At 38.1% G+C, this 15,666-nt stretch overlaps 1 protein-coding gene across 1 annotated transcript in view; it reads left to right on the top strand.

The window, feature by feature from the left end:
* UBAP2 (ubiquitin associated protein 2) overlaps positions 1 to 15,666 on the top strand; it is a 70,929-nt gene that overhangs the window by 24,228 nt on the left and 31,035 nt on the right. The window contains exons 3-6 of the mRNA XM_042831129.1: positions 3,776 to 3,853; positions 5,408 to 5,518; positions 9,109 to 9,262; positions 10,765 to 10,842. Coding sequence (XP_042687063.1) covers positions 3,776 to 3,853; positions 5,408 to 5,518; positions 9,109 to 9,262; positions 10,765 to 10,842 — 421 coding nt within the window. The remainder of the gene's footprint in view (positions 1 to 3,775; positions 3,854 to 5,407; positions 5,519 to 9,108; positions 9,263 to 10,764; positions 10,843 to 15,666) is intronic.

Genomic DNA, 15,666 nt, shown 5'->3' on the forward strand with positions numbered 1-15,666 from the left:
TCTTAATGACACTAGTGATGGATTAGAGTGCACCCTCAGGAAATTTGTGCATGACACCAAGCTGAATGGTGCAGTTGTTACTCTAGAGGGAAGGGGTCCCAGCGAGAGCATCCTTGACAGGCTGAAGAGGTAAGCCTGTGCAAACGTTACAGGGCCAAGCACGAGGTGCAGTACCTGTGTTGAAGCAACAGCAAACATCAGTGCAGATTGAGGAGTGACTGGATGGACTGCAACCCTAAAGAGAAGATCTTGAAGTTGTTGGTTGATGAGAGAATCAACATGAGCTTGTAGTTGTGCCCAAAAAGTCAGTCATATCCTGGGCTATATCAGAAGGAGCGTCCAAAAGGGCAAGGAAGATGATTATTCGCTTCTACTCAGCATTTCTAAGACCCTGTCTGCTTTGGACGTCCCAGCACACGAAGAGCAAAGAGACCTCAAGGCTGATCAGAAGGCTGGAGCACCTCTTCTGTGGGTACTGAGGTCTGAGAGATCTGGGCTTGTTCAGCCCAGAACAGAGTAGGCTCTCGGGAGATATTATAGAGACCTTCCAATGCCTTGAAAAGTCTACTGGAAAGCTGGAAGGGACTTTTTATCTGGAAGTTTAATGATGGGACAAGGGGTAATACATTCAAATTGAAAGAGGAGAAATTGAGATTAAATACATGGGAGAAATTCTTTCCTATGGGTGTGGTGAGGCATAAGAGCAGTTTGCCCAGAGAAGTGGATGCTCCATCCCCAGAAATGCTCATGGCTGGGCCATGGATAGCATGATCCAGTGAAAGGTGTCCTTGCTGCTGTCAGGGGGTTGGAAGTAGGTGACCGTTAAGGTCCTTTAATCCAAATTATTCTGTTATAATATTCTGTGAAATGACTTCTCCTTTATTTTTTTTTGACATATACAAGACCAGTTTTGGGCAGATGGGAGCAAGTCTAGTAAAGAAGTGGCTGAGAGATCAGAGATGATTAAATTAGTTTAGGCAATTAAGAGGAGATCAAGAGAGCTAGGTTTGCTCAGCCCTAAGAGGAAAGGCAGGGTTTATTCAGATGTCTTTTTTGAGGGCGTGGAAAAGGTAAAGTCTAAGTTTTATCAGAGAGGTCTGATGGCTTGAGCTGGAACACTGGGAATTCCAGCTGTTAAAAGGAAGAGGGAGGGAGAAAGACTGCCTTCACAATTAACAAATACTGAAATAAGAGGTGGTGGGGTCTCTGTCTCGTCCCAGGCAACTTCCCTGATGGGACCTGCCCTCAGTGGAAGTTTGCACAAGTATTACTGGAGGACCTTTCCAACTGCTGTGATTCAGAGGTTTGGTCTCACTGCATGTGTTCTGGGTTTTATCTATTTATTCTTTCTACTTGCATAACAAATACTTGTTTGCTCAGCTCAGTAGAAAAAATGATAATCAGATTTACAGCAACTAGCTTTACTGCACTGTATGTTGTTATTATTTAGAAATCAGATGAACTTTCCTATTTAGTCAAACTTGAGAGATCAACAGAAAGGTGCTCTACTGTTCAATCACTGTTGATTATTTTCTCTGAATCTAGAAGAACTTTGCTTTCCTAGATGGAGATTTCTTTATTGTCATATCCTATTATCATATTTTAAGAAGTTACATTGCAGATATTTTCTGTAGCATCTGGATAAATAAATACAATATTTTATTATAAGATCTGGGCCTACTATTGTCACTTAATTTTGTGTTTTATACATTTCTGTTTTCTGAGAGTTGTAAGCTGTTGGTTCAAAATATTGTGTCTAACATTGCAAAGTCATGTATCTTGAAAGGCTGAGTAAAATTTATACTGTTTTATAGGACAATAAAATATTACTTGTAAAGATGGTGTCTTAAAAAATGAGGAACAGCAAGTTACTGGGCAAAAAACCCACGAATGACAACAATCCAAACTTGTGAGAATGATTTGGTACTTGTGTAATAAAAACATCTTTGTTTTTCTTCAGTATCCTGAGTGCTGTATGGAGGTAGTCCACTGGCATAAATATCAGTGATTTTCTAAGCCGCCTTCTTACACAGAAAATAATATGATCCTGTCATGTTTTATGTTGTTATTAAACTGGTATATTTTGGTCATCTGATGGGGACTTAAGATGAATTTTTAATTTTTTTTAACGGCTTCCCATTTTTGGTCAAATATGTGGTCATGTCTACACAGAAATTACATTGTCTGAATTTTTCTGCTTTGGATGTCTGTAAAGGAAATGTCTTGAATTTAAAAATTGTGATGGGCCCGAGGAAACTGAAGTCAGTCAGAGGAAGAGGATGTGTCAACAAGGCGTAAGTCTTGGTGGACATCTACTTTTTGTTCTCTGCTACTCACCTGGCAGACACCAATAAAGGTTTTATTGCACAGAACACCCTGCTAACTGAGAGGCTCTCATGAAGGTGTAGTGTGCTCTGGGAAATACAAGGAATACAAGGCGTGGAGCTGGGAATTCTGCAGTAGTCTCTCATTTGTGTTGCCAGTTGACGTATGAAGCTGTCAGCGTGATAGTTTGGAAATGTGAAATAGCACAGAGTGCTTAACTCTGTTACAACACTAATTGTCTTGGAACACTGCCTCTCAGCATGACAAATGTCGCTTCCCTCAAGGAACTGAGACAGCTGCAGTAACTTCTCAGCAAATAAGCAGCTGATGGTGTATGGTGGAGTAATTTTTAGACTCTTCTCAGCATTTGCGCTTGGCGACCTTCTCCAGAGCTTGTATTTGTGGTAAACTCCAACAGCGATGCAATTTGAGGCTGATGAGTCAAACTCTTGGGGCTCAGAACTTCATGTTGGTATTCTCTGAAGTGAGACTTCAAAAGGTGAGGTTTGACCAGCTGCTCAGGATGAATCCTTTTATTCAAGAATTTCAGTGGATGAATTGGTTCCTTTCTTAATGAAGAAATATTTTGCAGCACCTCAAATAGCTCTCTTCAATATCAGCCTTCCATAGCAAGTCTTTTCTGTTTGAGAGAAACCAAATTAGGTCCAGGATCATGCAGCATAAGTTATCTTTGTTATTTTCAGGGGCATGCAGTTCCAGTGGACTCCAAATACCACACTGTGAGGAGACATTAATGGTGTTGACTAGCTCTGTTTGTGGGGCATCCTTCGCATAGTAGGATCTATAGTGCATTACTGCATCCATTTGTTTTAGCCTAACAACTTCTGGAGGAGTTGCAGGTATACTTTTGTAGGCCAGAAATGTTTCAGAGGCACCAAATATTTCATAAGCAGCAAGATCCTTTAGCAGTTTCTGGGAGCCAGAGTTAGTGCAGCTGTTCACAGTTAGAATCTGGAGGTGCAACTGTGTCTTCTAAGTATTCATAAATCTATGGTCACATTTGGAGAGTCAAGGGAAGGTGATGGGAGCAGGAATCATCAGAAAAGAGTTTAATTTAGAAAAATACCATTACTGCTTTTTTATGATAAAAATGACTCTGGAATGACAAATACTATATAAAACTAAAAGTAATAATATCAAAACAAACTTGTGTAATAAATTCTGTTACGTAATTGTCTTATCTATGTAGTGACTTCTAGCTTTGGCACAAACATCAAAACCACATGTTGAAATCGCTTCTGTTCCAATAAACTTTTTAACTGAAAAATGGACACAGAGAAGAAAATGTTAATCACTTCTCCATAGCTCTTTTATATTTGCTGCGTGTATTCTTTCTGAGAATCTGGAGAGAAAAATAGTGACTCTAGGAGATACTCTTAAAAAATGTTGTTATGCTTTGTGAACTTTATTGAATGTTTGCGTTTTTCAGGCAACAGCAGAACAGATTCGCCTTGCTCAGATGATCTACGATAAGAATGATGCAGATTTTGAAGATAAAGTGAAACAAGTATGTTTCTTACGGTACAGAGTTTTTATGCCCTGCAAATGAGTTGTTACTAGGATGGCTTACGTTTTGGAGCTAGGGTGGCTGATTATTATTTAGATGAAGCCATTTTCAGAATGATATACATTTAATTAGGAATAGGTGCTTTTATTGCACTGTAAAATTCTGCTTGTAAGACACTGTGTGGTAGTATAACACTGGCTGTATAGTTATTCTGGACCGTTTCCCTTTGTAAACAAAGCTTTTAGCTAAAACTCATCTGTGCCAATGGTTCTTCCAGACTCTGTCTCTAGAATGGTCCTGATGCTGAGCTGACTCAGAATTAATGAGTGCTTTCGGTTTGTCTGCATGTATATGCACGTAAACTGGGTTTGCTAAATCACCATCTGTTTTTCAGGAAAAGTAAAAATCTAGTACTAGCAAAAGGTGAATTGAAGTAATGTGGGGTTTTTGTCTTTTAAAATCTGATCTCCTAGATTTGTGTGTGCACTGAAGTGAAATATCACACTGTTTCCTCTGTCATGCTGAGCGTTGGCTTTATGCATTCCGTCTTCTGTTGCACAGTTGTAGCTGAGTATTGAGGACTCAGCTATACCTGTTTGGCTCAGTGCATTGGTTTTACCTTTGTGAGCACATCACATTTCATGTAGAACGTAGGAACACATCCAGTGCAAGAGTTATTGTGAATGCATTGTTGCAGCAGGTGGGGGCGCACTTCTAAATTTCCTTTCCTTTCTGAAGCCTCCTATGAGACACTGTTAACTGCTTTTTGTTTTTCTTTTCCATAAAGTTGTTCATTGCTATGCTATGCCAGGAGTGAAGTCCTGTAGATCCTAAAGCCTAAGGACCCTGAAATAGTGCCTGTAGCTCTGCTGATCAGAAGAAGGCTAAGAATTAAATTCTTCGTAGGAGTTGTACAGAATCTTAATTGTGCACGTTGGTTTCTATCATGTGGTTGTTTTTTTTTTTTTCTCTTGGTGGATAGAGGTACTGGATACTCCATGACAGATCTTGTTTATATCTGTCCCAAACTACTCAGGATGTATGCTACAGGTTCCACAAGGCATAATTTAGTACCAGCTCTCCTTGAGCAGCCATCACTTAGCCCGCTTGCATGGCTTTATGCTAAAGTAGATCAAAGGAGCTGATCTAGTTAAAAAAGTTAACTTCTCTGGATGTTTTTCCAGATGGATCTGGACTTTCCACCATGACTGTGCTTACGCAGTGGGGTCCAGTGGTGAGGGAGAATGATACTGGAGCTGTCCTAGCCTCTTAATGTTTTTACACTCATATATAGTTATCTTGGGGATTCAGCATTTGCTGAAATCATGAAGTATAAAGGAAAAAAAAAAAAAAAGCGTAGGGATGCTTAATTGGTTGTTAATTGAACTTGTCTCTTATCTGAGTTGTAAGCAGGTCTTTATAAGGTAGATACCCTTACTTAGGATTTTAAATTGCTCTGACACGGTAGCTGTGCACGTTTTTGGAATCTGTGGTGGTACTCTTACTTGATGATGATAATTTGAATATTTTAACATGTGTGACTTTTACTGCCAGCTTATGGAAGTGACGGGGAAAAACCAGGATGAGTGCATAGTGGCACTACATGATTGTAATGGGGATGTGAACAGAGCAATCAACATACTGCTGGAAGGAAGTTCAGACACGGTAAGGTTTTACTTCAATATTCAACTAATCTTTTTGCTTGCTGTACTTTTCTACTTTGAGATAAGTATTGGGAAAGTCCTATTTAGAAGCTTTAAATTTATGTCTCCACTGAAGTTTCTCTGAAAGAAATGAGGAGGCCCAAAGCTGCTTTTGTCTTGTGCATACTTCAGTGTGGGCTGAACCTTGAAAACGTCATGGATTTTCTACTTTTGTCCTGCAGTCTTCCATCTTTTATTTAGGTGTATCTGTGTTCTTTGGAACGTGTTTTTGTTTTATGTGGGCCTGTTTGAAGCACCTCCGCAACTGTGGGACGTGAGACTTGGTACTGTTTGCCACAACCTCTGTAAACCTCAAAGGGTAGGGAGGTACTTGAAGACATGTAATTCTTGCTGGAATGCATTGTGGGTTTCCAGGTCCCTATCTGAAAGATGAGTAGAAAGCTAATAATGATAGGAGAGGTTACAGCAAGTAATTCTTTTGTTACTGGGTTGCTCATCTGCCTGACTTCATCGGGAAACAGAAAGAGGAATCTGAGCTGTGTGTGGCAACAATGTCACATACTGTTGCATGGCAACAGGAGGTTTTCACAAAACTGCTTGAAGATTTTGCTGGAGGGCCTTCTTAAGATTTATTTGAAATAAAATCCAGTTTACTATCATGAAAATCAGGAAAGAAATCTGAACTTCCCTAATGTTGAATGTTGACTACTTCCTGTGACTTATCAGGGTGTGCTTATTGCTTGTGAGGAAGCTTTACTTTGTGCACCTCAGATCTAAGTCACAAAACATTCTAACCAAGGGGAACATTCTATTCTATCCTCTTTCATTTGTAGGAGTTGAAGTCATGTAATGCACTGCAGTGTTTAATGCTGACAGTGTGAGTAAGCTGATAGTAAAAGAGACCACCTCACCTTGACTATACCAATCTTAGTAATGTGTAGTCCTTTCTGTCATCTCTTGATATATAATATTCTAGTTGAAAATAGTTTTTTGATTGGGGGGAAAAAAAAGAGAAAAAGTTAAATGCTTTCTTACCTAGCAAATTGTTATACGTGATGATGATATAGGATAAGCATTCTGAGTTCATTTATCAGTAGGATACAGTATCTTCACTTCTGAACAAAGTCCCTCTGAACACATTGCTCTCCATAGAAGAAATGCAGCTCACAAAGAGATACAGAGAGCTCGGTGAGGAAGGTTGAAAAGATATTAATTAGCAAGCTCTAGATCAGTGTGTAAAGTCATTTATTATTCCTTGTGGAATTATGGACCTACAGCTTGAAATGGTTTGTTGCAGAGCCATTGTACTCCAGAATAGTTGCACTGTAATATAAGGCTGGAAGCAGAGGTACTTCTTGTTCTGAGTAAAATTGCCAAATCTGTTTTGAACTTTGATTTGTTTAGTGCACTGTATTTTTTTTTTTTTACTTCATTCAGTAGATGTATCTATACAGTTTGAGGAATTAGAAGAGCAAGGAGTGATAGTGTCTATTTATAAATTCTTTGATATACTGTCAAACTAATTTTTTTTAAACTGCGATCCTTAAAGCTTTGTACTCTGTTGTAGTAAAAACTTTTTGCTTGGAATGGTTGTGATTGTCTGGCTTTGGATGTACAGAGGGAGAGTAGATAATGGCATGTTTCTTTGCCTAAGGCATTTAATTTCCTACAGGAGCAAAAGCCATTTTATGCCCAACTGCATTTTAGTTGCTGAGGCTTTTTAAGGTAGTTTAAAGGGGACAAGATGAGCAAGAGGGAACTTGCTCTATATATTTCCAAGGGTAAAATTCACAGCTTTAATTTGGGTTGCATGAAGCATCCTCAGCTAAATATAATAGTTAACTTCTAATAAAGCACGATTGTCCATGATGTGTACCCGTGCACAGAGACCACACCATTCCCCACTTCTCAGATTTCTTTAAAATTATATTGATTTTTTTCCTTGTATAAATAGTAATAAAAGACTTTTCAAACCCCAAGGATTATGATTATCAGACATCTCTATTTGATGGAATGCGTGGAAATCCGATGCCTCCATTGTGGTCATTTTTTTCATGCCATATAAAGCTTTATGAAAAAGAGTCCACTTTTACATATGATTTGCAGAACCATTCAGTTTGGGAAATTTCTTAAAAAGATTAAAAGTCTTTTGGCGCTGTACTGTGAGAGAAATAATAGTGCATTCTGACCCATCTTGATTTGCTTCTTCAGATGTCAGTGCAGTGCTCCATCACCCTTGTAGTAAAGAAGTTACTCTGTATGTCTTTACAGAATTTCTCATGTTTAAATTTTAGGCCACTGCTCCTTGTCCTGTCACTAACCACCACTGACAAGAGCCTGGCCTCATACAGTAGTTACTAGAGGAGGCTGAGATTTCTGTCTCACAAACAACAGTGCTGCTCAATCAAGCTGTTTTGTTCTTCTAATCTATAGCATCTGTGTTTCACCTCAGTTGGTTTATGGCAGTTTTAGATATATTTACTGGATATGAAATTGAGTAGTGATTTCAGCCTTTTTTCTCACATACTCTTCTGCAAAAAATAACTCTGCCCAGAGAGGTTGTGGATGCCCCGTCTCTGCAGGTGTTCAAGGCCAGACTGAATCTGGGCAGCCTGGTCTAATAATAAATGTGGAGGTTGGTGGCCCTGCACGTGGCAGGGGAGTTGGAGATTCATGATCATTGAGGTCCCTTCCAATCTTTAGCATTCTGTGATTGTGTGTGACCATTCTAATACTTGTCTTATACAGGATGTTGAAACTTTTTATTTGTGAACTGTTTTGCTACCTGCTTGCTTTGCAACATTAGTTTTCTTAATTCTAGGCAAGTTGGATTAGCTGGTCCCTGTCTACTTTGTGAGAACTGCTTGTCAGCTGAATTGAAAAGAAATAAGAAATATGATTGGCAGTTGCCTGATGTGGGATCGTGGGCTTTATCTAGTACTTCATAGCTAATGGCAACTTATCTACATAACCAAATTTCCTTCATGAAAACTGTCTAGCCAATAAGTTCTTAGAAGAAGTTTTTGCCATCTTCATTGTTTTGCCATCTTCACTGTTCATTCATTACAAATGATACTTTTTTTTTTTTACTCTGCTCAGTAGACTAACCATGCAATTGCATAGTACATAAATTACTGTATTGTTTTTAGCAAGTGTCTTAGTCGCTTTATTTTCAACTCCTACATTCACGTGAAATTGAATTTATTGTAAGGATGGATTTTTATATTAAAACCAAGGTCTGATGTTTGGACCTTAGTCTTTTTTCTTGTTTAGACATAGTATTGGTTTCTGCTCTCTGTGATGAGCTGTGGCTGTGAGAGCGGGTGGTTTGGCTTAATTGTGGACACTTGTGTTTTGTGAAGTTCTTAGCCTGCATTTCAATTCTAGTGTTTGTTTCTTGCTCACCTCTTTCCATGGATAGAACTAGATTTTCCTTTTGTATCAGTGTAGTTCTTGGTACATATCACTAACCTGCTATTATAGAAATACCTATTTTTTTTCCTTTGAAGTGAACAGGTGTGGGTTGATATTATAGACAGAGATTTCTCTTTCTTTTTGACTTCTGTATCTAATTCTATTCTATCTAAATAGACTTCTTGGGAGACTGTAGGGGGAAAGAAGAAAAGCCTTGGAAAGGAAAGTTCAGAAAACAAAGAGAACAGAGAAAAACGAGGGGACAGAGAAGTGAGTCGTGGACGGGGAAGTTCCAACAGACGGGGAAGAGGAGGCAGCCGTGGCCGAGAGTGTACGTATAGGGGTTCACTTTAAAAGCTTTGGATGTCTTTCTTGCAGGTGAAACTGGTGGAAAGTGAATGTTTAATGGAACAAAGTCTGTCAGAGCTGTAGCTCAGTGCTGATGTGATCATAACTTGTTTATGTGACAAGTATACTTGATTTATCTACCTGATTTTTTTGAATGGTCTTTACTTTTGTTTTTGAGACAGCTCAATTTAATTTAAACCCTTTTGGTTAATTGATCTTTTACAACTTGCTGTTCTTCATGTGAGTTTTAGAAATGAGTCTTTGTAAGACTGCCTGAAGGCAAATATGTTGCTGCACAGCTGATACATTTTCTTGTTTCTTTTAATGAAAAAAAAAAAAATCTAGCTTGACTCCATCTCCTTTTATGAGTGTGAAAACCTGAAGATGTTCTCATCTTCTCATAAGGGGAATGAAAAAGCTGGGAATATTATTAATCTCTTGCATATATTTCTCATATAAACCAGCTGCAGGTGAGTTTCCACAAGAGAAGTAGTGCTTTGCGAACAGAAACATTTAAATTTCACGTTTATGCAGATACAATAGTATGCTGTACAAGAGAGAACTGAAGTTTTTTGAATTACGTAGAATCTCATTAAATCACCACTGAATATACAGATTACCTTTTTTCTCTTACGTTTTATCAGAAATTATCTAAGCTACCTGTATCTCCTAAGATAGCCATAAATATTTATTGTAACACTAATAAATGAGTAGAAAATGAAGGGGATAGAAAAGAATACAACCAAAAAAAAACCACCTTTTCCCTTAGAAGCAGGACAAATATTTACAATTTTAGCCAAACTTCTGTAACTCATAACTGGAATATATTCATATACTGTACCAGTCAGTGGAGGCATTGTGAGTCTTTGTAGAAAAATGAAAGTATGGAGAGAGATGTCTTGGCAAGGCCATATACTGCTTGTTTCTGTACTAAAAATGAACTAAAGATGACTACCAAATCTTGATATTATCCTCTCTCCTTTACATACATTCTTTAATGGTTATGTTGGTGCTATTTGAATTTGTTGTGTAGTACATAATTCTCAACAGTGCTGTAGGTAGTCAGTCATTTCCAACCTCCTCTGTAAAGGAGTCAGAAGATGGGGCACAGGACAGGATGACAGGAGAAGAGTTGGTGTTATTGGTTATCTTACTCATCTGCTGTTGCCAATCAGCACATTATCAGGAAAGTCAAGTATGAGGCAGGGTAATTTCTTGCCTCTATATAGATTTGAGACCAGGGTTTAAAAAACAAGTGCTGTGTCTGCAAGAAGGCATAACCCTTTTAAAAGATATTTTGCTTCCTAGTTGTCCACCTTAAAATGAACAACTTGCCCGTATCTAGGCCTGCAAAAAGGAGAGGGATGACTGAGGTATCTTGACCGTAGTGCTCTGACAATCTTTTTGGGTTCAAGTTAAGCAGGTGACTGTGTTGTCTCATGTATAAGTCTCTAAACTTTCTCTTAAGTTGTCGTCTTTCCACAGTTAGAGCTGAAGAAAATGGAGTGGACAACAGTCAAGGAGACAGGCCTTCAGACCGTGGGAAACGTGGCCGTGGGAGAGGTGAGATGGTGGCGTTGGTGTGGGACTGGCACTGATTTCATTTCCTGAAATGAAACTCCCTCATTTATTTGATTAAAAGCTTATTTTTAAGCATTTGTTGGTTTTCCTTTGAATCCATTAGCACCTCAGGCATCTTTAATTTAGATACTCTCACCCCCTAACCATTGTTTCTCATTCCTAACCACTATGAGACCATTGTTTGGTATCATAATGGCTTAAGAGTATCAGCGCATCACCTTCATGGCATTTTTTTTGTGTCCTCCAGCTATGGAGAGCTCTTCTCCAAATTGAATCGCGACAGCCTCCTGTGTGTGGGAGTGTAATGGACTCCTCAAGATGTACCTTGGCAGCAGGAGAGTGCAAGATTCCTTCTGTAGAACTCTTGTGGAGGGATTTGATGTGTTCTTGTGCCATTTTGTTTTAGTGGATCCTGTTGCCACGTTTGCCTTCTATTTTCAGTACCCAGTAGGAGAGCACTAGTAACTTTAGAGGTTTTTTGTTTAAAAAAAAGAAAAAAAAAGAAAAAAAAAAATAGAATTAGAACAGGAGTATTGATGAACAGAAGTATGGAAAGACACAGTACTGTGGACTCATAGCTACAACTCTAATTGTATTCTCTGGAAGAGATAGGACAGATGATGGTCTTTGTTTGATGTGGAAACAAGATGCACAGTTGGTTTAGATTTTCATTTGATCTAGTGGAAAGAAGCGTATTTTTCTTAGAGCAAAAGGAATGGAACTGGATACCTGGGAATGGTACAGCTTGCGTGGGGAAAATGGGTCATAAAGAAGTTACACTGATGGAGTGCACAGCAGAGCTAATAGCTTAATAATGTCTGACTTGCAGGGAAAAAGAGAATTTCTACCTACCAAAGACTGTCTTATTTGGAATATCCAGTAACGAGGCATTCAGTGACTGGAACATCAAACTTCATTGTTTCCAAATCTATATCCTGAAGGAATGGAAGGGTGTAAAGATAGATAGCTTCCAGAGGGTTGTGAGAATTACTCTATTGTGCATGTCAATCAGCTGATAAAAAGTAACATGTTCACAGAGTAGCTTTGCTGAGGAGATTGTGGTATAATTCACTGTTTACAGATGGAATTCAAAATGCTTTAGTTTTTAGTGTAAAGTAATTATTTATGCATGTTGTAAATATCAACATAGGACTTTTAAAATTAAATTTTGGGGATGAAATTCAGAGGTTAATTTTAAGTTCAGTCTGTATCTTTATTTGTAACCATGTGAACAATGCATTGCATTTGTTGTCAGCACTAACTCACTCTCTGGGTGAATATCATGTTTCAAGCCAAGGCTTTTAATCATCGGTATCAAACTGATTTACCTGACTGAAGAAATGGGAAGAACTTTATCCAGTTTCTGTATCTGGGTTAGTGTATACAGTATTTCTGTATCTCTTTACCAAATATTTCGTATTCTGCATTAATGTGAGCAAAGTGCCTCGATTAAGTCTTTTCAACTGTCTGTAATAAACCCTGTGAATGACTTCCTGATTGTTGTATTACAAGTATGTGTATTATAGAGTAGAAATAGCCAGTTTCATTTTATAATGCGACCCTTCAAAATCTGCAGGGAATTATGTAAAGCTATATAATTTACTTTTCAATATTTCAGTGATGTGTGACTTTCAGTAAGAGTAGGTTTTATTTTAAATAAAAGGTCCTTGCTGTTTTTTTTCACTATTAGACAAAATAAGGAAATGTAGGGGTAAAGTATTTCTGCTGAAAGTAAATAGACTGTTGGTAATCATTGCAGGTCCCTTTTTTAGATGCTTTTCATTCAGTGTGTAGGAGTGTAGGCATCGTAGGGGTCAGCTAATATCTGAGCAACACACTCTTTCTCTATTTTAAGCTACTGTCTCAGGCTGGAATTATCTTATTGGCTGCTTTCTAGGGGGAAAATTGTTGGCCCACTGTATTACTGCTTCATTGTAGAAGAATCTAATGTTAAGGAATGACATGCTTTGAAAACAGAAGAGATTGAATTAACTCAGAGGTGATAGCGTACTGTTCACTGGGGGAAGAAAACAAACAAAATTTCAACTTAGTGCTATAGGCGTTATTTCCTAACACAGTAGATTTTCCATTACTGACTGTGTGACATTCCTTGCAACTTCCTCGGCTAATAGGTACTCAGTGTACAAACAGTGCTGGTTGCTGGCATACGCAACATCAGGGATTTCAGGTAGGTGTTACTGACCAAGGAAGAGAAAGCAGAAGTGCACCGCAGGAGGTGTTCTGTGACACATCCCAGCTGGGACTGCTCTGTTTCTAATCTTTGCTTGCTAAGCAGGTTGTAAACCTTGATTTGGAAAAAAGTCAAGGAGCTCGTGTTTTTAAGGTGGCCTTCCCATTGTGTTTCTTTTCAGAACTGAATTTCTTGAATCAATTTAATTTAGCGGTAAAAAAAAAAAAAATCACTGTAATACTGATTGATAATAATTGTATTTCTGTGTTAGTTGTTGAAGGATTTGTAACTGTCTGGAATAGAATCTCCTGAAGGAATTAGGAAGAGAGATGATTGCAACTTCAGGACTGTCAGTTCTATAAATGTTTACTTATTTGTATTTTAATCAGCAGTAGTGCTGTTTATAAACTGACAGATTTTACAGGCACAGTGTTTGTGTTTTTTTTTTTTTTATAGCTGTTTTGTGCTATTCCTACGTCTTCAGTTTTAAATTTGTGTCTGGTTCTCCCACTGTCCCCTACCCCACATTGAAACAGGAGTGGCAGAACTGCAGAAGGCTTGGAAAGGTACTGGGAAGATGGCCTTTATGGGCTGTGAGGAACAGGCAGAGTAGGGCTTTGCAGCCTGGAAAACAGAGGGCTAAATGATTGTATGATGAGGATTTGTAAAATTTCTGCAGGAAATTTTCTATGAGGAAATCAATTGATCAATCAATTCATGTGAGTATGAGAATGAGAGGATAGTAAATTATTATGTTACAAGTTCAAAATGAGCATATGGAAGTGATATTCTTATAGGTAATTAACCTGAGGAATGTAAGTTTCTAGAATCTGTAACATCTGCAGGCTCTTGACAAAATCATCCTAAAAAAGATCCATAGTGAAGAAACAAGACCAACCAGCAACAGAAAAAATACAACCCCCAAAACCCAACAAGGGCTGTGAATTATGTAGATCATCTGGCTCATCTGGCAACAAATAGTTGAAGACCAGGAGAATGTCCAGGGGGATTATGCTGTGATTTCAGTTCTTGCATGCTTCCACAGAACTCTCACTGCCAGTAGTTGATAACAGGATAGCAGAGAGATGAACTTGTGGTCTTCATTCAGCATAGAAATAGTATCTGGTCATTTTTCTCATTTGTAAAGTGAGAGTGAATTTGTCATTTTTACTGCTATTTCTAAATCTTCCTTGTCGTTCTTTGAGAAAACCAACAGTGAGTTCCTTCTAGGAAAACAGAAATAAAAGTGAAAGGGAAAAGCATGAGGTTTTAATTTTGGACTGTGGAAGAACCTTTCAAACTTTTAAAAATTTTCCTGGAGATTTACATATATACATATATATATATATAAAAATTAGAGTGGCTGACCAGTTTTGTAAATATCAGACCAGTCCAGCCTGTGTACATAATCTCTCTCTTTACAAAAAAAAAAAACAAACAAAACAAACTTTATACAGTTGTCACAGAACATATAGAATACATTTTGAATTTTCTTTGCCAAAACTAGCAAGAATATTGCTTTTTTTTTTTTTTTTCTTGAAACATGAATGCAGAGTAGACCTTCTGGAGGTCACAGTCTGAAGTTTTAGTTTTCCTGTAGTTAGCTTGCATTGGCTATGGAGCTCCTTGTGTTTCTAAATAGTGTTTCTGTGTTGCGTTCCTGTAGTTTCTCTCTTTTTTTTTTTTCTTGTTGTTTTGTTTTAACATAGGTCACTTATTTCTCTTCATGTTATGTGTGGAATTGGAAGTTTTTCCCATTTGCTTCTCCAAATGGTTACTAGAGCACATACAGTATGTAAAACTGTGCCAGTGCTTCTAGCTTTATGATGATTAATAAGAAAAGTTATTTGAATTTCTACAGATAAACCTCAGTGTTTATTTCTGTAGCATGGAATACCCAGAATAGAAGACATCCGCCTTGTTACCTGTTCATAAGTGGTAGGCCTTTATCTCCTCATCTTCTTGTGGCTGGCTTGCTCTGCATTTCCAGAACAGAGGCTTGGGCTTTCCAGCTGCTACGTAGTGTAAGATGAGCAGATCTTTGGGGTATTACTTGCTCTTCCAGTCTGTGTATTCTCCTTTCAGCTATTCTTTTATTCTTCTTTTATTCTTCTCAGCCTCTTTTTCAACCTTGATGCTTCTTTGTCTAATTCAAGCCATTCAGCATGGAAATCTTAGTTTTGAGGTGGAGCTTGTGTTCTTGGGGAAGAACTTACTTCTAAGTTCAGAAATCTAAGCTGTGTTCTACAAAATAGGCAGAATTAATGGATAAATATTTATCTTGTGCTTCCCAGCAGTGTGCATGTGGTTAGGAGAAGGAGCATTCTGAATGAAGCATATGAACCATTGTTTCCGTGGAGGGGAGATACCAGAGCTGATTTTCTGGTTGTAGAAGTTTTGAGCTCCCAGTACGTTTTACTGGAGACAGAAAAACTCAACACCTGTTTCTCTTCTGGAATGAATGCTGGAGAATTTAAATGAAAACAAGTTATAGCCGGAGTGAACCTAGCTGACTGAGGGAGGTGTTCTGGAAAGAAGGAAAAGAACTAACAGTATTCACAGAGTAAAAACTGAAAGAGAACGGGAGAATATTTTAAATAGTTCATTTAAAATTA

Source organism: Centrocercus urophasianus, unplaced genomic scaffold (genome assembly GCF_019232065.1).
Source record: "Centrocercus urophasianus isolate 14NV4802_14NV808 unplaced genomic scaffold, USGS_Curo_1.0 seq_35, whole genome shotgun sequence".
NCBI lineage: Eukaryota > Metazoa > Chordata > Aves > Galliformes > Phasianidae > Centrocercus > Centrocercus urophasianus.